Raw genomic sequence first — 22,093 nt, forward strand, 5'->3', positions numbered from 1 at the left:
ATATAAAAATTAGTGAAAGGGAATAAAGGGAAAGGAGAGAAAATGAGTGAAAATATCAGTGAGGGTGACAAAACATGAGAGACTCCCAACTCTGAGAAATGAATAAGGAGTAGTGGAAAGGGCAGTGGGTGGGGGGTTGGGATGACTGGGTGATGGACACTGAGGGGGGGCACTTGGCGGGATGAACACCGGGTGTTATGCTATATGTTGGCAAATTGAACTCCAATAAAAAAATAAAAATTAAAAATTAAAATTAAAAAATGAGAATTTGAAGACTATTATGGATTTAAGATATTGAGAATAAAGTGCAAGAATTATCACTGCTTATGCTAAAATAATAAGAATATTGCTATTGTTAAAATAGGAATAAAGCTCCTCATATACATCATGGGAAATGTGATATTGGAGATACAGCTGATTGGTTATATTGATGTAGGTAGGGGCTGTTGTCTGATATTTTATAAGCCATATTTTTATACTATATAACAGACTTCCTTTGACCTAAAAATGATAATTTGGGCCTGAAGAAGGCATTGTGATGACTGACCTTCCATGACCTAAATTTTATACAATGCTAGATAGTAACATTTTCATATAGGATTCAGGCATTTGACATATACATGTAGGGTCCACCTTCCTATATTTGGAATTAGAAATTTTAAATTCTATTTGCTTCTTGTATCCCACAATGGAATTGGGATATTAAATTTCCACTGCTAAAGCACACTGAATGTTAAGCACATTAATTATTTAATTTATTTGTAAATATTTAAAGTGTTATTCTTCAGGGTGAATTAAGGCCATGAATTCAAGATTAGTAGAGGGCCCTATAGCCAGACTGAGGACTTCATAAACCCAATTGGACAAAGCAGGTGTTACTAAAGGAGAGAGAAAACTGTGTAAAGAGAAAGTTGGATTTCCTGAGTATAAATTTGACAAATTTTATAATTTTCCTTACTGTGTCCTGGCATAGGGAACATTCACTTTCCATCAAGATGAAATCAGGGGTCAAGGCAATAGACATTGTATAAGTCAACTAGTTTTTCTTGGAGGATATATTTTCATTAGAGGGTGCCACCTTCTGGAGGCCAAAAATGTACTTTCAGAAATTAGTAAAATACCGAATATACATATATATTCTAGTGCATTGACTTGTACAGTGGTTGGAGCAAAAATATAGCGTCCTAAGGCTATCAAACTCAATTCATTAGCCAACACAACTCAATTCTGATCCTAGATCTCTGCATCTGTTCTTGGGAATGAGCCTGCAGGCAGGGAAGGGGAGAAGGTTACCCCTGCCACATGGAAACACAAGGTAGTCTGCTGTGCTTAGACTCATGCCTGTCTTGGGAATTCCCCTGGAGGTCGTTGAGGTTCCTTCTCTGAAAGGCCACAATAGAGACCAGAAGTTATTTTTATGTTTTCCTAACAGTGTGAAATGCTCCAATTGATGTCAACAGGGTGTCCAATCTAGTGACTTACTGGCATATTGTTTTTTCGTTTTTTTATTTTATCTGAAGCCAAAGCAATTTCTATAGCTTTCAAGAATTGGAGAGGATAGAAAAGGGCGAAGTATAGAAATCCTGAGGAAACTTTGGCATTGAAACCCAAGTTCTAATCATAGAAGCCACACCAACAACAAACACACAGGAAGCTCCTGACCACAGACCTGGGGGCCACTACAAGGTGAAGGGTGAGTTTGAGGGGCCACTAGTTCTGCAGGGGAATTTAACTGAGGAGAAGGGAAAGAAGCAATAGTTTAGCCTTCTTGGGACAACTCAAAGGATTTAGGTCACCCGAGTACCCCCTTTTCTTCCTTCCTTCTAAAAATGGCCCTTCTAAATTCTAGAAAGCCCCCAAAACTGTCTAAAAGCTTAATGATTATTAGAGCTAACATATTCACTTTCAGCAAAATTTATGATATAGTTGTGTTTTTGTGAGTTATATTTCATAGAACATTAGTACCCCCTGTACAATACTTACAAGCCTCTTAAAACTATGAACTTTGATTCTTACATGTTATTATCCTGACTCATAGCTACGGTTCTTTATATTGAGGATTTTTTTTTTTTTTTGGTTGTGTCTCAATTTTTGATGCCAGGTCCTTGGCTGAGAATGTACCAACTAAATACGTTTTTATTACTATGGGAAATGCAATCTATTTTGAAATAACGCACTTCATACTGCTTCTAGCAATGTTGAGCACAAAGGGGCCTGATGGTATACAATTTAGGATAAAGTAATTATTTGGCTCTTCCCTCCCCCCAAAAATTGCATTCCCAATAATTTGTTCTTCCTTATTTGACAAGGTAATTCTTATTGGTAAGTGTAGATTTTACCTAAATGTCATTTTATGTCACAAAACAGCTAGACGAAAAAGGGGAAAATTCACTTACTTATAGGGCTTATGCAGTGGGAAGCATGAACAAGTTTTAATGACAGGAAGTATTTCTTTTAACTTTATTATTTTATCTTTTATTATTTGCAGAAACTTATTATCCTGCCAACCTAATATGTCTGTTCAAGGAGAGAAAAAAAAGTGAAACCCTGTGTTCCTGTACTCATGCATTCCTCTGCTGGTCCCTCTATCTCTGATCTGTCAGTCATATTTGAAATGAGGGGAGCATTTTCTGAATCCACACATTACAGCCAGAGGGCAGAGGCAACTGTGTTGACCTGCACAAACACTTGAGGAAAGGCCATGAACTCTACTGATGAATGTCACAATTGTGCTGTGAAACCTGCTTTGGAGATGAGGATATGCTTTACCACCAGCTGCTTACTAGAGACAGAAATAAGAGTTTCTCAAGGCTGCAAATTCTGGATACAATTCTGATCTCTTCAGGCTACAGTTTCTCATGGTTTTAGAAGGTACACTTAACTTAAAGAGACTCATAAACTTGTTTTGCTTGTAAACATGTTTGTTGGTAGTACAAACTTACTTGTTTTGACCTTCACCTGTTTTGCTCTATATTTTTCTGAAGGGGATTTGAAAGTCACTTACGTTTACAAGTCCAGAGACTGAGAAATACAGTATTCCATTATCAAAAACTCAAGGCCTAAATCAACTTATTATGATCTGAAAGGAATTTCATAAATGAAGAGAAGAAGGAATGAGACAATTTGATTTTATAATATTCCATATAAACACATATGTTTTCATCTCCTTCGAGCCCTAAGTACCTTATATGTTAAGGTCATTGAAGCAAAGGTGGCCAATTTCTGAACGTTTTGGGATGATACAAATGCCTATTATTGCCCATCAACAATCCTGTCAAAAAACAAAACAAAAACCTGACACTTTCTTTCTCTAACACAATCTTAAAATGAGATTACAAAAACATTCCAAACATCATGATGCTACTACACCTATTTCAAGACTTGACCTTTTGTGTTGTGTGCATTTTAACCTCTATGTAGATATTTAGATATCTGAGTCACTGTTCATCAGGCATTGAGAAAGACAGAGTTGCTAAGTAGCCATATGGAAGAGTTTTTCTCCACCCTGGATTTCAGGTGACAAAAATCACTGCATGCTGGAAGCAGCTTCATTATTACTATCAGTCACCTTTCTAGAAATTCAAGAATATGATAGTCAACTTCAAAAACATCTGGACTCCATATCATTAAATTCATTACTCTCATGGTTCTATAAGATATTCTTTGGTTTTAAATCAATAAAAACAGGGATAATAGAAGTCATGATACTCCTTGGGTATTTAACAGTAATTTTCAAGAGTCCAGAATATATTAGAACTTTTCTTAACACTGGTTTTTTTGTTTTGTTTTGTTTTTAGATTTCAAGTCATAAATGAAGTAGCCTTATTCTGAGATGTTCTATTTTAAATCAAAGGAAAACTTAATGTACAAATCTTAAAAGCATAGGTTATGAACACACTTGTGTAAACACTCAACTAATATAAAAAAATATTTCCATCACTTCCAATCCCTGAACACTTTCCAATGACTCTCACCTCATATAGGCACTCACTGTCCAGATTTCAATTACCATAGATTAATTTTGCCAGTTTTGAACTTCATATAAATGGAATCATGTAGAATGTATTTTTTGAGATTTATCCTTGTTTGTATTACTAGTCCATTTTTTGTTGTTGCATGGTATTCCATTGTATGACTATACTATGATTTATTTATTCGTTTTTATTTTTGATGCAAATTTGGACTGTGTCTAGTGTTGGGCTATCGTAAGTAATATGGTTATGACTACTCCACATTTGGTGGGCACAAGCACCAATTTTTCTCTTACACACTTATGGGTGGACACACTGGGTCATAGAGGATATTAAGTTTCACTTTAGTGAATACTAGCCAGTAGTTTTCAGGTGGGTTGCAATGATTTATACTTCCACCAACAATTGTCTGATATTTCCAGTTGCTCTGCATTGTCAATAACACTTAATATTTTCTGTCCTTTTAATTTTGGCTATAGGATGAGGATGAAGAGGTATCTGATTGTGATTTTTATGTATAATTCTTTGATAAGCAATGGTAATGGGCATACTACCCATTTCTGTATTTTCTTTTATGAGATGTCTGATCAAATTAGACTGATTTTTTAAATTACTGATTTGTAGGAGTTCTTTATACAATCTGTGAGCAAGTCCTTGGACAGATATTTGTAGTACAAATATTTTCTCTTACTCTATGTTTTGCCTTAATGGTATTTTTGGAAGAAAAGAAGATTTAAATTTTGCTCTTGTCCACTTTACCAATTTTTTTTTTCTTTTTTGGTCAGTGCTTTATGTGTCTTCTCTAAAAAATGTATGGCTACTCTCACAATGAGAGAGATTTTCTCCTAAGTTTTCCTCCAGAAACTTTATAGTTTTAGGTTTTGTATTAAGGCTGGAGTCAATCTTTTTTTTTCTTCCAAAGATTTTATTTATTTATTCATGAGAGACACAGAGAGAGAGAGGCAGAGACATAGGTAGAAGGAGAAGCAGGCTCCTTACAGTGAGTCTGATGTGGGACTCGATCCCAGAACTCTGAGACCATGACCTGAGCCAAAGGCAGATAGATAGATGCTCAACCACTGAGTCATCCCAGTGTCCCAAGGATGGGGTCAATCTTGAATTGCTATTTATATATGATATAGGTAAGGGACAAGATTCCTTTTCTCCCATATATTTAGTATTCCATTAGTATTTACAGACTTTCCTTTCTCCACTTAACTGTTTCATTGCCTTTGTAGAAAATCAAATGACCACACAAGTACGGGATCACTATTCTTTTTTTTTTTTTTTTTTTTTGACATCTATCACCCATTGATCAACAGAGTTGGGATCACTATTCTATTTTATTGATCTATTTGCCACTCTCCATGTTAATAATACACTGCCTTGATGACTCTAGCTTTCTAAGTCATGTAATACAAGGGTAAATTCTCCAACTTTCTCCTCTTTTTCAAAATTGTCTTGGTTATTTTTAGGTTCTTAATTTCTGTATCAATTTAGGATTAGCTTTTCTTTCAACTGCTACAAAGAAGTCAATTACAACTTTTGATAAGGATTATGCTAAGTATATTAATCAATTTTGGAAGAATTGACATTAATATGTTAATCCATTAACATGGTATACCTTTCAATCTGTATACATAGGTCTTTAAAAATCTTCTCTCAACAATATCCTATGGTTTTTCAGTGTTTAGGTTTTATATGCATTTAATTAAATATATTCCCAAATATTTTTATTATTATGCTATTATAAGTCATACTGTCTTTAAGTTTTCATTTTCAAGTTGTTTATTGCCAGCATACAGACTACAGTTGATCCTACAACTCTATTAAACTTATCAGTTCTGGTCACTATTTATAGATTCCTTAAAACTTTCTATGTAAGGGATCCCTGGGTGGCTCAGTGGTTTAGTGTCTGCCTTTGACCCCAGGTGTGATCCTGAAGTCCCAGGATCGAGTCCCAAGTTGGGCTCCGTGCATAGAGCCTGCTTCTCTCTCTGCCTGTGTCTCTGCCTTTCTCTCTCTCTCTCCCTCTCTCCCTCCCTCCCTCCCTCTCTCTATATCATGAATAAATAAACAAAATCTTGAAGAAAAAAAAATTTCTATGTAGATGCTCACGTTTCTGCAAATAAAGTCAGTTCTTTTGATTTCTATCCAATCTACTTTATTTTCTTCTATTTACTGTAATGGCTAGAGCTTCAAATGCCATTTTGAAAGGAAGTGGTAAGAGCAGATATCTTGAACTTAGCATGAAACTGTTCAATATTTCACCAGGAAGTATTATGTAAGCTATAGACGCTTTTTACCATGTTTAGAGAGGTCCCTTATTTCTAGTTTGCAGAAAGTTTTTGTAATTAATGTCTTTTGAATTTTGTCAAAGGTCTTTTCTGCATCTATTGAGATGATTGTAGGATTTTTTTTTCTCTTAGTACAGTAAATTACTTTGAATGATTTGTAATATTAAAACAACCCAGGTCACAATTTGTACTTTTTTACTCTATTGCTGGATTGGATTTGCTAATATTAAAGGAATATTTCACCTAGGTTTGTGACATAGATGGATGATTAATTTTCTTTACTTGCAAAATCTTTGTCAAGTTTTGTCAGGATTATACTGATAATTTTCCCTCTCACTCTGTGTTATGAAATAATTTGTGTAAAACTGGCATTATTTCTTTTTGAAAAGCTTGAAGAACTCACCATCTCTCAACTGAATTGAGAACTGAAATGAGAATTAAGAACTGCCTGAATCTTTCTTCATGGAAAGAGTTTAAATTACAAATTCAATGATTATAAATAGATATATGGATATACAAATAACAACTTTTTATTGTGTTTGTTTTGGTAATTTATATCTTTCAAAGAATTTGACAATTTCTTCTAAGTTGTCAAATGCATTGGCATAAATTGTGCATAATGTTCCTTATCCTTTTGCTATATGTAGGGTCCATAATGATAACTTCTCTTTTACTTATAGTTTATGGTTTTTTTTCTCTTTTTAAACTTGCTAATAATTTTATTATGCTTTTCAGAGAACCAATTGCTTTCTTTGTTAATTTTTGCTATTGTTTGTCTTTGTTCTATTTCATTGATTTCCACTTTTATATTTGTTACTTCCTTCCCTCAATTTATTTTGGTTTAATTTTCCTAACTTCTCCTAGCTTATTTAGGTGGATGAGTAGGCAATTGATACATACTTTTTTCTTTTCTAATATGGTATTTAAAGCTATAAGATTTCCTCTAAGCATTGCTTTAGCTGTATCTGACAAAATTTCATAGGTTGTGTTTTCATGATCATTTAAAATATTAAAATTTTTTTCTTAACCTGAACAAAGTCATTCTGTCTTTTCATATTTCTATTTTTCTTCTCTCTCATATGATAAAATTATTCTTAAAGATCTCTAAGTTCTCATTAGATTTACAATTTTCTAGTTAAGTATTTGGTTGAGTACATGAAATTATAATTTTTATTTGACCATAGTATACAGTTGGCCTATAGAGCTGGATAGGTTTTAACATTTGTGGTGTGTTTTTTTAACCACAAAATGTATTAAAATATTTAAAAACTGTTTTTAGTATTTAAATACTTAAATTTGGAAGATGCTACCCAGTAGTTTTCTCTAGGACTATGCAAGGCTATTTTAAAGTGAAACCATGTTATCATAGCCATTGACAATTACATTACAAATATAGTAATATATTCAGTCTTCATGTCTTAAGAATAGATATAATATCAACTGGCCATTCCTTATTATATTATTTATAATTAAACTATAACCAGAAGTATAGGGCTTTCTGGAGTTGAGTCACTGTAACAAATTATCAAACCTGAGGAAGGTCAAGGGAAACCTTGAATTCATAACCAGTGGTCAGAAGGGCTGATGTCCTAGGGTCCCTCTTGAGGTTGGCATCTTGAAGTGAAGCCACTCTTAGGGAAAGCTGAGCCTTTAACTTTGGGAACTGATACTAATTCTGGGTAATTAACATAATTGTATTGTGGTACCTCAGGTGGGAGTGGAAACAGAACAGGGATACTATTTTTAAAAAGTACACTTGTGGTAGAGACCGCTAGCCATTCCCCATGTCCAAGCTTGCTTTTTCATATAATAATTTAGTTTTTACTCAGGCATGTATCCATCTAACAAAAAACTACATTTCTCAGCCTCCCTTGCAACTATGCATATATAACTAAATTTTAACCAACAAGGTGTATACAGCAGTGCTATATATCCTCTCCTTTCCCATTTATTATGAAAGGTATCTGCTGGGTGCCTGGGTGGCTCAGTGGTTGAGGGAGTGTCTGCCTTTGGTTCTGGTTGTGATCTCAGGGTCCCTGGATGGAGTCCCACATACAGCTCCCTGGATGGAGCCTGCTTCTCCCTCTGCCTGTGTCTCTGCCTCTCTCTCTGTGTCTCTCATGAATGGATAAGTAAAATCTTTTAAATAACTTTAAAAAAGAAAAAAAAAGATATTTGCTATCTCTAGCACTTTACCTCTTAACAGTAGACAATGATACTAATTTTTTTCTTCTTTCTTTCTTCCTTCCTCCCTCCCTCCCTCCCTCCCCCCTCCATTCCTTCCTCCCTTCCTTCCTTCCTTCCTTCCTTTGGTGGCATCTGAGATCCAAGACTTGACTCTCTTCAAAACATATACTGTGCCACACAGGATTATGAAATACATTTATCTGAAAGATTAATAAATTCTGCTTAAAGTCTAAAGAATGTGTTGTGGCCAGTTGATAAGAGTAAGTCACAAGTCCTGGATTCTGTATAGAAAGTATGCCAATATGCATAGTCACTATTTCCAAAAACATTTGTACATATTGTGAAAGAGGCACCTGTAGGAAAAACTCCTCCATCAGGGCCATGGTCCACCGGTAGTGCAGCTGCCAGGACTTGGCCGGGTGGCTGATGTCTGCTGCATGAAGAATCAGGGACATAGTTTTGGCTTTGTCAATCCTGTCAAACCAAGGACATGTTCAAATGATCAGAACAAAGTAACCAATTACAGTCTTTTCTGAGTCTAAGCCCATGGAACTTTAACATGACAGAAGAAAATAACCTACCCTTCAGGCTGCTGCAAACTGTTTCTTATATTTTTAATTTGCTGGAAGTGACCTGACATGTCTGTAGATAAAACCATTTCAATCACTAGGTTCCGAAGATCCCTGTGGAGTCATCAAAAGAAGAAATATTCATTTGGCCCTTGATGATTCCCAAGTAAAACATTTCCTTAAATATTGCTAATTAAATTTTATTTTTCTTAATGGATATGAGCACAAAAGATGCTACTTTAAATGTAAAAGAGCTCACAAACGTTGACTTTATCTCACCCTTTAATTCTTAATGGCTTTAGGAAGTTGCCAGGAGAGTGATCTGTGAATGATGCTGTTTAACATGTCTCCTTAAAGAACTGGATGCTTTCCCCACACACATTCACAACCCGCCCCTACCCATAATTCCCAAATACTGTTTTTCTATCTGAAGGGATAGAAAAAAATAATTTTTTAATTAAAAATAAATGCAGTATTTGCTATTAATAAAACCACCACTATTCATTCAGGATTTATCCAGTCCAAGCAGTGTCCTACGTGCTTTAAATGATGAGGTATTATTATTATTGCACACTAGAGGGGATAAGAGTTTTGCCCAGTCACACAGGTAGATGGCAGAGATAAGATTCAACCCCAAGAGTTCACACTCCTTAAAGCTGACACTTGTACCACTTACATCATAAGACCCCCAGGGAAGCCAAGATGCTAAAGGGAGTGGGGATTCCCTATTTCAGCTTTTGGTACCCTGACTCTATAATCTATTGTAGACAGAGCTATTGGTGCTATTGGTACTATTGAAATTTTAATCAAATTTTAATCTGAGCTATAAATACAGGGACCATATCACAAAACTTGTGCATGAATAACTCATTCTCACACTATGTAGGAAATTAGTTAGCTCAGCAAAGGCTTGCATGTTCTACAATTCATTGCTTGCTCACTACGGAAGGATAAAAAGGTCACTTACACTGGAAATCATATTTTATTTTCATTCTGTGGCATGGCTAATAGAGTAAGCTAAATAAAAGGTATGTGGTCAAGTTGAATTATAACCTTGTGTCAAAGATATTTAACCTAAAGTTTGTATGATTGAATGATTTGTTTTTAAAACAATCACATATTAGAGGTGCTTGCTGAAAATTATGAGTGCTCAATTCAACTGAATTTTTAGATGGGCACCGTGAGATATCAATGCTCTGGTTACTGTTGACGATACTGGATAGCTTGCATACAGAATACTTTTACCCAAATATTAAAGGAAAGGAAACTAAAGATAGTTAATAAAATTATTCTTAATTACATTTTTTCTCTGGAATTATGAAGAGACCCATATTACAATAGCAACTGAATCAAAATATTCATTCTAACTAAGGAAAAATGAGATGAAAGTGTTATGAAATCTATAAAATTGGTGCATTGTACTTTCCAAATAAGTGATGAGTAAATGCTAGATATTATCAATAATCAACTAATAATGTATCAATAAACTAAGCAAAATAGTGCATAAGGGAAATGTTACTTATTTATGAGTCTTCCTTATCAAAATTTTTAATTGTTGCATTTATTGTTTAAGTTACATTAAGAAATAAATAGGTATGCAAACAGACAACCAACAAGTCTTTAAAAAGCTATTCATATTTTAATTTGTGGTAAAACATTATCAAGTTGATACTAGCAAATGCATCTTTGGTAGCTTTTTAGAAACAATATTGGATCAATTAAATTCTACAATCTATATGGTAGTATAGTATTTGTTAAAAACAATTCTATAAAAACATACAATTAGGATGATTCTGAGAAGTTACTGTACAGAAATCTATAAAATCTTACAAATCTTAAAATCTATAAAATATTACAGGAATAAATTATTAGTAAAGATGTTAAAGAACAAAAAGGTAGTAGGAAAAAAATCACATTGAAATAGCAGCAGAATCAACTTTGAGAAGGAAAGAGGTTAACTGAAAGGAATATCCATAAAAATTAGTAATATAAATGTTACCTCTGGGAATACTAATCACTCGTGAAAAATTAATACTCAAAATGTAAATAATCATCTTTTGAACCATAGGAAATGCTTCCAAACTTATCTCCCTACTCCTACCTTTGCCCTTCTATTCTCTACGTAGCCCAGTAGCCGTAGCTTTAAAATTCTTTTGCAATTAGATGCTCGCTTTCTTAGCTGGAAACCCAACTGGGATATCATTTCTTGCAGAATAAAATGAAAGGCCCAAACCAGCTTCCCAAAACTAAGTGCTTCCTTCCACTGACATTAGATCTGCTTCTACAGTTGCAACAGGGAGCCCATATTTTTTACACAGCTTCAAAAATGGCCTTGAAAAACCAGAAAGCTTGAGTACTGGGACAAGTAACCATCAGAAATTAGAGCTTGATTTAAACCTTGAATTAACTATTTATTCTTTATTCTTCATTTATTTTCAGGCAGTTCTTGATCCTAAGGCACATCTTTTCTTCTACCTCAATTTAAGGAAAAAAAATGAAAACCCCCTGATATTTAAGTAGGAAACTTTCTGGCTCATTACCTAACTTTTAACAAAATCTTTGTTAAAGATAGGGATATATATATTTTTTAAGTATAAGTAGGTCTCATTGACTAGTAGGGATATGTAGATATATTTGCACTAAAAATTTCTATGTTTATCAGAAATCCATACTTAACTGGAGATCCCTTATTTTTATTTGCTAAATCTGGCAGGCCAGATTTTTTTCATCAGATGAACCAGCTGATGATGACCAAAGGATCAAGAAGGAAGTTATGCTAAATGGTAGGGGTACATCTTGTTATTTCCCTCTACATGACAATAAGTATCATCAATCCATGATTTTTTTTTTTTTTTTTTTTTTTTTTAGGCAGACAGATGCCTTGGAGAAACAAGTTAAGATTTCCCTCTGCTTCTGGGTCATTTTAGCATATTTGTAATTTTTTTCCTCCAACAGTGAATTTTTAAAATTTTTTTTAAAAAAGCTAAATTCCAAAAAAAAAAAAAGCTAAATTCCACATAGAGAAAAGTAATATATGAAGGAATCCATATTCACTAAGATTTTGAATTTTTTAGGAGCACATATTGGTACAATTAAGCAGAGCTCCATTCCCGAGAGCACATCATTATGTACCCTAAGTATTCATTGTGCGGTGTGCAGTCTTACGGACTGGCTATGATGTATACAGATGTGGAATTAGCCTGGGAAATAGCTCAACTCCAACCAGCCGAGCCTGGCTCCTGAACATCTTCTAGGTACTAATCCTCAGAATCATCCAGTCAAGGGGAATTTTTATAATGTGAGTAAGGGATTGACTTTCTTCTGTTTTCTTCACTTTAAATTACATAATTTAACTTTTACCCAAAATTGAATTTCCTCCAGGCTTCCTTTGAAACTCACCTCCAGTCATCTTTGGATAAATTTATCAAAACATTCATTTCTTCTTCTTGCATAAGTCGATAAGCTGCACTCACATGGTGATTCTCTAGGACAGAGCGATCATTATACAAAAGGGCAACATCTGACCTAAGAATTAAAAACACAATGTCCAGTAGAGGATTTCTTTAGACTTCACGAGTATTTACTAAAAATATTCATGTCACAAGACATCTTATCAATAAGAATTTTATAGTTGAACACCTACATTTATGGAAGTACTTAGTGTCTTTTTTTTTAACCATATGATAACTTAAAAATAGACTTTTTTTTTTAGCACAGTTGTAGTTCACAGCAAAACTGACAGGAAAGTACAGAAATTTGCCATGTACGCCCTCACCCCAGACATGTAAAACTGCCCCCCTCATTACTGACATCTCCCACTAGGGTAGTACTTGGTTATAATTTATAGGTGTACATTGAACATCATTATCACCCAAAGTCCATAGTTTCCATTAGGATTCACTCTTGGACACTCTGTGCATATTCTTGAAATCAGGCAAATGTACAAATGACATTAGCACTGCCATTATGCACCCACCATTATGCACCCACCATTATGCACCCACCATTATGCACCCGCCATTACACACCCACCATTACGCACCCACCATTATACACCCACCATTATGCACCCACCATTATGCACCCACCATTATACACCCACCATTATGCACCCACCATTATGCACCCAACATTATGGCATTACACAGAATATTTTCACTGCCACATAAATCTGTGCTGTCTGTTCATCCCTCCCATGCCTGTAACCCCTGGCAACCACTACTTTTTTGTCTCCATAGTTTCAGCTTTTGCAGAACATCATATATTTAAAATCATATAGTGTGTAACCCTTTCAGACTGACTTCTTACACTTACTAATATGCACGTAAGATTCCTCCATGCGTTTTTATGGCTCAATAGCTCAATTCTTTTGAACACTGAGTAATATTCTATTGTCTGTCTCTCTCACAATTTGCCCTTTCACCTACTGAAGGACACCTCAGTTGCTTCCGTGTTTTGGCCATTACGAATAAAGCTGCTACAGATATCCATATTCAGGTTTTTGTGTGGACATAATTTTTCAGCTCCTTTAGATAAATACCAAGACATGCAATTGCTGGACTGTATGGTAAGAGTATGTTTAGTTTTCCGAGAAACTGCCCAACTGTCTTTCTAAATGGCTGTACCATTTTGCATCCCCATTACAATGCAGGAGAGTTTCAATGGCTACACATCCTCATCAACAATTGGTGTCTTAGCCATTCTAATAGATGTGTAGTGGTATCTCATTGTTTTAATGTGCATTTCCCTGAAGATATATAATGTGGAACATTATTTCATATGCTATATGAAATCTGTATATCTTCAGTGGTGAAGTGTCTGTTGAGGCACATTTTTAAGTGGGGTCACTTATTATTGTGGAGATTAAAGAGCTTTTTGTATATTTTGCATAACAGTCCCTTATCAGATAGATCTTCTGCAAATATTTTCTCCCATCTTGTGGATGGACTCATTGTCCTGATACTGTCTTTTGTAGAGCATAAATTTTTAATTTTAATGAAATCCAGCTTATCAATTATTTTTTTGTGAATTTTTCCTTTAGTGTTGTATCTAAGAAGTCATTGCCACATTCAAGATCATCTAGGTTTTCTCTTAGGTTAATTTCTAGGAGTTTGATAGTTTCGCATTTTATTTTATTTTATTTTATTTTATTTTATTTTATTTTATTTAAGATTTTACTCATTTATTAATGAGAGACAGAGAGAGAGAGAGTGAGAGAGAGAGAGAGGCAGAGGGAGAAGCAGGCTCCATGCAGGAAGCCCAACGTGGGACTCGATTCCGGGTCTCCAGTACCAGGCCCTGGGCTGAAGGCAGCGCTAAACCGCTGAGCCACCCGGGCCGCCACAGTTTTGCATTTTATATTTAGGTCTATCCATTTTGAGTTTTTGTGAGGAGAATAAGGTCTGTGTCTAGATTTTTTTTTTTTGCATATTCAGTAGTTTCAAATCCATTTGTTGAAGAAACTAGATTGTCTTTGGTCTATTGCATTGCCTTTGCACCTTTATCAAAGATCAGTTGAGTATATTTTTTATGTGTCTATTTCTGGGCTCTGTTCCATTGATCTATTTGCCTATTCTTTTACTAATACCACATTATCTTGACTACTGTAGCTTTATACTGAGTCTAGAAGTTAGTATCAATTCTCCAACTCTGTTCTTCTCTTTCTGTAATGTGTTGGCTGTTCCGGCTCTTTTGCCTTTCCATGTAAATTTTAAATCCACTTGTCAATATCCAAAAAATAATTTGCTGGGAGTTTGACTGGGGTGGCACTGAATCTGTAGATCAAGTTAAAAAGAACTGAACATATTGACAATACTCAATCTCCCTACCATGAACATAGAATATCCCTCCATTTATTTAGTTCTTTGAATTCCATCATCAGATTTTTATAGTATTCCCGATAAACATCTCATACATATTTTGTTAGATTTATACCTAAGCTTCTCAGTTTTTTTGATGCTAATGTAAATGACATTGTGATTTTAATTTCAAATTCTACTTGTCCCTTACTGGCATATACGAAAGTGACTAAATTTTGTGTGCTAACCTTATAGCCTGCAAACTTGCTATATAGTTGCTTATTAGTTCTAGAAGCTTTTTGTCAATTCTTTTGGATTTTTTATATAGACTATCAGATAACCTGTGAACAAAGACAATTTTATGCTTCCTTTCCCAATCTCTACACCTTTTATTTCCTTTCCTTGTCTTATTGCACTAAGACTTTCACTATGATGTTAAAATAAAAACGTGGTGAGAGAGAACATCCTTGCCTTGTTCCTGACGTTAGTGGAAAAGCCTCAAGTTTCTCACTGTTCAGGGTGATGCTAGTTGTCAGTTTTTCATAGATCTTTATCAAGTTGAGAAAGGTCTCCTTTATTCTTAGTTTGCTGAACATTTTTATCATGAACGGTGTTAAATTTTGTCAAATGTCTTTTCTGCATTTTTATATGATCATGTGTTTTTTTTCTTCCTTAGCATGTCAATATGATGATTTCCTTAATTGATTTTGAATGTTGACCTTGGGGATAAATCCCATTTGGTCATAGTGTTTAGTTTCCTTTTCAGTATCATAGTTTGAATATACTTAGGCCTTTTCCTTATAATTTGTAATCCCAGTAACTGTGAGATAATCTAGATATGCCCAACAGAGAAAACAAAATTACCTGATACCCTCATTCAATTACTGAATGAATCAACCCCTCTGTGAATGAATCAACCCATCCAGATAGCTGATTACCAACTATTTCTTATTCCCTTGGACTAAAATTACTTTCAATGGAGGGTGGAGGGAATGATGAAAATCATTTAATCTATTAATGATTTTAGGGTTTTTTTCTCCCTTATAATGCTATGATTCAATTTGAATATTTAGATCTTGCAGCATTAAATTAACTCAGAAAACCTTAAAAAAAACCCACAAAATTTAAAATATGTGTTTTACCACCAATTTATAATGAACATTATATTTTAAAGTGATGGATTCGTCAAGAGAAGTTTTTTTGTTTTTCACCTGTCCATATTTTCACATCATTTTATCAAATAAACTATTTCAAGTAGTATTGTTGAACTTGGTATTCTAGCATAAAGTATGAACTATGCCAAGCATTCTCAGATGTGTATAATGGAGCCCTGGCTTCTTCCTCTGTCCTTTTAGGACCAGATGATTTTGCAAGTGTGGAATGGAAGCAGGATCTTTATGTTTAATGTATTATAATGATAAATCCACCCATGTAAGTTGCCAGGTTGGAGGTAGACTACAAAAATAGCAAAAGGAAAGTCAAGTTAAAACCTGTGCAACTGGGATCCCTGGGTGGCGCAGCGGTTTGGCGCCTGCCTTTGGCCCAGGGCGCGATCCTGGAGATCCGGGATCGAATCCCACATCAGGCTCCTGGTGCATGGAGCCTGCTTCTCCCTCTGCCTGTCCTCTCTCTCTCTCACTGTGTTCCTATCATAAATAAATAAAAATTAAAAAAAAAAACCTGTGCAACTTTGCTTCCACTTGCCCCAATGTCTAGACTCTTCATTATTCCTTCCTTGTGGTAGATGTATACTCTGTCAGCACTAAAACCACCTTGCGAAGAGGTTCTGTTTTAGGGCTTTACAGTCAGTAGCACTAGTTATAGAACTGACTTTACTCTGAATGTTTTACCAAAGAATAGGCAAGGATAAATAAAAGAAAGAGCCAAAGAAATCCGCTTTCTGTTGCAAGCAACCTATTTTAGATCTGTATCTAATAATCTACCAAATAATCCAAACTTTATTGTTCATCCAACATAGGGAAAATGACCTAGCAGACAGAACAATTACTTCATCTTTTGTTTCTAGAACTATCATAAAAGCAGAAAAACATATGTAGTTAGCTAACGGTATATAATTCCAAAATAGATTTTCTTTTAACCTCAACCATGACCTAAAAATTCTTTAACCAATAATCATAACTCAGTTTACAGAAAAATACACCTGCAAACCTTGTCTTAAGAGAGAACTGAACATATCTTGCTCAAGTATCTCCAGAAGTTCATTCATATTATGGAAAAACTAGTTTGAAAATCACATATCATTTGTTTCATATGGCCTCAAATCCACCCATGGCAGCATAATCACATGACATGGCTACAAGTATCACTGTCTTTTACTATCAGCAGCCAGCAAAGATGCATCTCTTGGAACCAGATTTAATTGTAGCCAACTATTATGATTTTGTTTCATAAATCCAATAAGATTCTGAGAATATAGCATGGTCTTAATGTTTGAGATGGTCTTTGACTGCTAAGAAAAGAATAAAACTCTAACCAACATTCAGTATCCATGGTAACACGTAGCTCAGTCTTTTCACAAAAAAATATTTCTATTTATTTACACTTTCAAGGATTTCATAAATTATAATATCTGTATTAAACTGAAATCTAGCATTGCACTGGGTTCTAAATTATTTTTTTAGTCTGCATTCTCCAGTATATAGTCTCCCACATTAGAAAGGCATTCTAAATCCCAGAAACAGCAAATAACAAAACATACAATAGAATTATTGATACTAGTAACATAAGACCTAATTTTTTTCTTGGACAAAATGTTAAGGTGATAGAGTTTTAAAAGCACATTACATTCTTACATTTGTGATCAGTACAACATTTTTGTTCACAGAATTTTCAAATTCTTGTATAATTAATCCTTTAAGTTGATCCTGGTAGGCAATTTAGAAGAAAATAAATAAAATACTAGACCTTTTCTCCACTTTCTAAACACAGTTTCTTAATGTAAAATTGGGGGAGAAATGAATTCTTCCTCTTTCCTCTCCTCCTTCTTTACTTTCTCTTCTTCCACCTTTTCCTTTTTTCTCCATTTCCTTCTCCTTCACTGCAGGAGAAGGCCAGTCCATTGCCTTCACTTTGCAAAGTAGAAACAACAAGAAGTGTTCTTTGGTTCCAAATCACTTGCTCCCCTCTCCACCTCCTAAAACTGTTGTCCTATACAGGGCCCAGCTCGGTAATGAGCAGTCTTTAATTAAAATCTCACTCAGTATGGATTCAGTGGATGTAGAAGAGTCTCCAACAAGCAAAATTGATCTATACGGTCTACCTTTGCTACAATGTTTGACACAAAAAGTGGAACAAGTCCCTCTACTCTCCAAATGTATAGGCTAATAACATTCCCTTCCACATGACCAAACCTCCAGGTCTGCCTTTTCCCTTCATGGTCTGTCAATCTTGGGAACTCCAGGACAGACAGATGCCTTCCTCAATACTTCACTGCTGGAATTTCAACTCTTCTTCTGTCTCCATAAAGGGGCCATATTATCTAAGCCCATCCCATTTCAGGCTATAGAAGACTAGAACTCTCCAGCATCTGCCTTGGTCATGAGGTTAGGGTTGTATGAGCAGACTGGATTGAGACTGTCCCTCTTCTCAGCTTCTCAATTCTGCACTGCCATCAGCTAGCTGTGTGCATACAGAGAGGTTGTTTCACCTCTTGAGGTTTTTGTTTTCTCTACTTAGGATGTGAGGTCTTGACTAGATGATCCATACATAATGTGGCTCTCTGTCACTTCAGTCACTAAAAGCTCTAAAAACGTCTAATCTTTTAATAAAATATTCTTACGTGCCCCACATTTTTAAATGTAAAGTAATTTCCCACAGCTGCAAAATCAGTTGTTGGAAACATTGCTATTAAAAAGCAAATGAACAGACCATACGAAAACCTGCACATGAATGTTTCTAGCCCCTTTATTCGTAACCTTTATTCCAAAATTTGAAGTAACTAAGATATTCTTCATACATGAACAAGGAAACAAACTCTGTCCCTTCCATACAATGGAATACATTCACCAATGAAAACGAATGAGCTATCAAGCCATGAAAAGACATCAAGGAACCTTAAATGCATATTATTAAGTGAAAGGAGCCAGTCTGAGAAGGCTTCCTATTGTATAATTTCAACTATATGACATTTTAGAAAAGGTAAAACAAAAGACACTAACAAGACCAGTGGTTGTCAGGTGTAAAGGGGTGGGGAGGGAGGAAGGGATGAACACGTGAAGCACAGGGGATTTTAGGGAAGTGAACCTATTATGTATGATATATAACGGTGGATATATGGCATTATACATTTATAAAATCCATGCAATGTGTACCACAAAGACTAGACCCTCATGTGTAGATGGGCTTTAGTTAATAATGTGTCAATAGTGGTTCATTAATTATAACAAAGGTAACCATACTGATGCAAGATGTTAACAGGGTCAACTGTAGGGGTGGGGAAAGAAAGAACATGGGAACTATGTACTTCATGTTCAGTTTTTCTATAAATCTAAAACTTCTCTAAGAAATGAAGTCTAGTAATTAAAAAAAGAAAAAAAATAGTTTTCTCTTAATAGGACTAGAGAGTTCTACAGTAGCTCCAGAGAAACATTACATCCAGAGAAATTTACATCTCCATCTCAAGCATCTCTGACTTGTGAAAGACTCAGAGAAATGCCAGGATCCTATGTATAGAAAGTCAGATCATGATGAGTCCCAGATACATTCTGCCTCCCAGGCCCTGAGATCTCTGTGCAACCAAAAAGAGCACAGAGCAGCTTTCTCTTATGAAATGAATTATGTCTCCCCAAAATTCATATGTTGAGGTCCTCATGCCTTGTACCTTCGAAGATGACCGTATTTGGAGATATGGCTTTTAAAAGAGGTAATTAAAGTTAAACAAGGTCATAAGGGTGTAGCCTAATCCAATATGGCTGATGTTCTCTTAAGAAGAGGGAGCAATACCAGGAATGTGTACCTACAGGGAAAAGGCCATGTGAAGACAGTGAGAAGGTGGCCCTCTGCAGGAACCAAACCTGCTGACACTTCTTGGACTTCTAGACTTCAGAACTGTGAGAACATTTCTGTTATTTACACCACTCATCTGTGATTTTGGGAAAAGAGCCCAGCAGACAGATACATCTCCAGTCTGGTATTTGGATTCTAATACCTGCCATTATTACCATCATTTAAAAAAAAACAAAAAACAAACCTCATTTTCTAATTATTTTCAATTTAGCACTTCACACTAACTTGGAAATAAAGTTTCTTTGATTTTTTTCCCAGTAGCACAATTTTATTACTTTCAAATACATAATGATACTAAACTGATGCTTTAAATAATATGTTGTAAGATTCATCTCACTCAGTAGATGTCTGACTTGTGTGCTGGTTCAAACTTATGTTCTGGGCAGAGAGAAATATCTGACACATTTTTACATTCTTTAAATTGCTAAATATGTCACCAAATGCTTATAGAATTTTCTTGATAAATAATTGATTGTAGCTTAAGAAATTTTTCTAGAATCTATTAAAATTGTTATTAGACATCTTCACAGTTATTTTTAAATTTTCTTAAAAATATGTAATATGTAGAAAAATAGATTTCAAGTTTTAGCTTAGAAAAGTTAGTATTTTATATAGCTTACCTTGTCTGAATATGAAAGTTGTTTGTGGTTCCTGTATGCTCATAATCATGAATGGCAGCGGCAAAGACCATTGCTAAAATTTCCAGTTCAGTGAGCCAGTGCTAGTAAATTAAAGAAAGATACTATCATATTTAGAAAGCAGAAGCCATTTTGTATTTCTACAAGAGATTTCCAGTGCACCCAGTATAAATAATCATATAAATACATTAAATTATTTTTATTGATTTTATTTTAATGATTATTTTTTAAGATTTTATTTACTTATTCATGAAAGACAAACAGAGAGAGGCAGAGACACAGGCAGAGGGAGAAACAGGATCCCGGCAAGGAGCACAATGTGGGACTCAATCCCACGACCCTGGGATCATGACCTGAGCCAAAGGCAAATACTCACCCACTGAGCCACCCCAGGTGCCCCATATTTTTATTGATTTTTAAATACATTTTTTCTTCCCATTTCACATCCATTGATTGTGCATAATGAATGTTTCATGAGATCAGTGATTGTTTCATGGCTTGTAAATTCAAAATACAGACATTATAATGTTCCTTGCCAATCAGAAAAGGACTAATTTTCTATGATTTAAAAGGTAAGCCCTGAGTGGAATTTTGAATTCACAGACTTATGAATTTGGGCTCTCATAAAATCAATTACAGCTCAGTAATTTTAATAATTTTTGGCATAAGGGTCCATATACCATTAAGATGTCTCTAGCTAGACTTTTGTAGAAAACTCTTCTATGAGAAAATTTTACACCTAAGAGTTGCAAATACTCACTTTGCTCGTTAGAGAACTGAACTTCACTTTTATATTTAAATATTTGTAAGAGTTTCTAAGACTTTACCAAATTTCTTCTTCATAACACACATAAACTGTGCAATTAAACTTTTTTTTAAAGATTTATTTATTTATTTACTCATGGGAGACACTCAGAGAGAGAGGCAGAGACATAGGCAGAGGGAGAAGCAGGCTCCCCGCAGACAGCCCCATGCGGGACTCGATCCCAGATCTTGGGATCACGCTCTGAGCCAAAGGCAGACGCTCAACCACTGAGCCACCAGGCATCCCTGCAAGTAAACTTAATAATAAAGATAGAACAAGTGTTTTCATATAAAATCCAGACCACTTGCTTCATATCCATTGATCTTTCTGTTATCAATTAGATGGTTTAACAAATTTTCTCTATTTTAAGTCTACTTAGGTAATTTGGTAGTTTATTCATCACCGCAATTTTGCATAACAGTTTTATTATACTGTCCATTATGGTAACCACGTGACCACTTAAATTGAAAATAAATAAAATTAAGTAAGATTGAGTTCATTTTCCCAGGCACAGAAGCTACATTTCAACTGTTCAATAGTCACATATAGCAAGTAGTTACCATATGAAACCATGCAGATGCAGTATTTCCATCTCACAGAAAGTTCTATTAGATAGAAGTACAAGTAGGTGGTACTTGATGGTGGGAAATGGAGGATTCAAACGATACAGAGCTTGCTCTTAGGAGTCTCATTTCCATGTATTTAAACAATGAACTCATACAAAGCAACAGAAAAATATAATGTAAACTACATGCATACTTCATAAAAGGTCACACAAGGTACAACTGAAGGGCAGATAGAAT

At 34.9% G+C, this 22,093-nt stretch overlaps 1 protein-coding gene across 5 annotated transcripts in view; it reads right to left on the reverse strand.

Moving 5' to 3' along the window:
* PDE1A (phosphodiesterase 1A) overlaps window positions 1-22,093 on the reverse strand; it is a 320,756-nt gene that overhangs the window by 36,970 nt on the left and 261,693 nt on the right. For all 5 annotated transcript variants that reach the window (XM_041773637.1, XM_041773635.1, XM_041773636.1 and 2 more), the window contains 4 exons: window positions 20,468-20,568; window positions 12,424-12,549; window positions 9,037-9,138; window positions 8,809-8,929 (listed from right to left, as the gene is read on the reverse strand). In XM_041773637.1, coding sequence (XP_041629571.1) covers window positions 8,809-8,929; window positions 9,037-9,138; window positions 12,424-12,549; window positions 20,468-20,568 — 450 coding nt within the window. The remainder of the gene's footprint in view (window positions 1-8,808; window positions 8,930-9,036; window positions 9,139-12,423; window positions 12,550-20,467; window positions 20,569-22,093) is intronic.

This window comes from Vulpes lagopus, chromosome 11 (genome assembly GCF_018345385.1).
Source record: "Vulpes lagopus strain Blue_001 chromosome 11, ASM1834538v1, whole genome shotgun sequence".
Classification (NCBI taxonomy): domain Eukaryota; kingdom Metazoa; phylum Chordata; class Mammalia; order Carnivora; family Canidae; genus Vulpes; species Vulpes lagopus.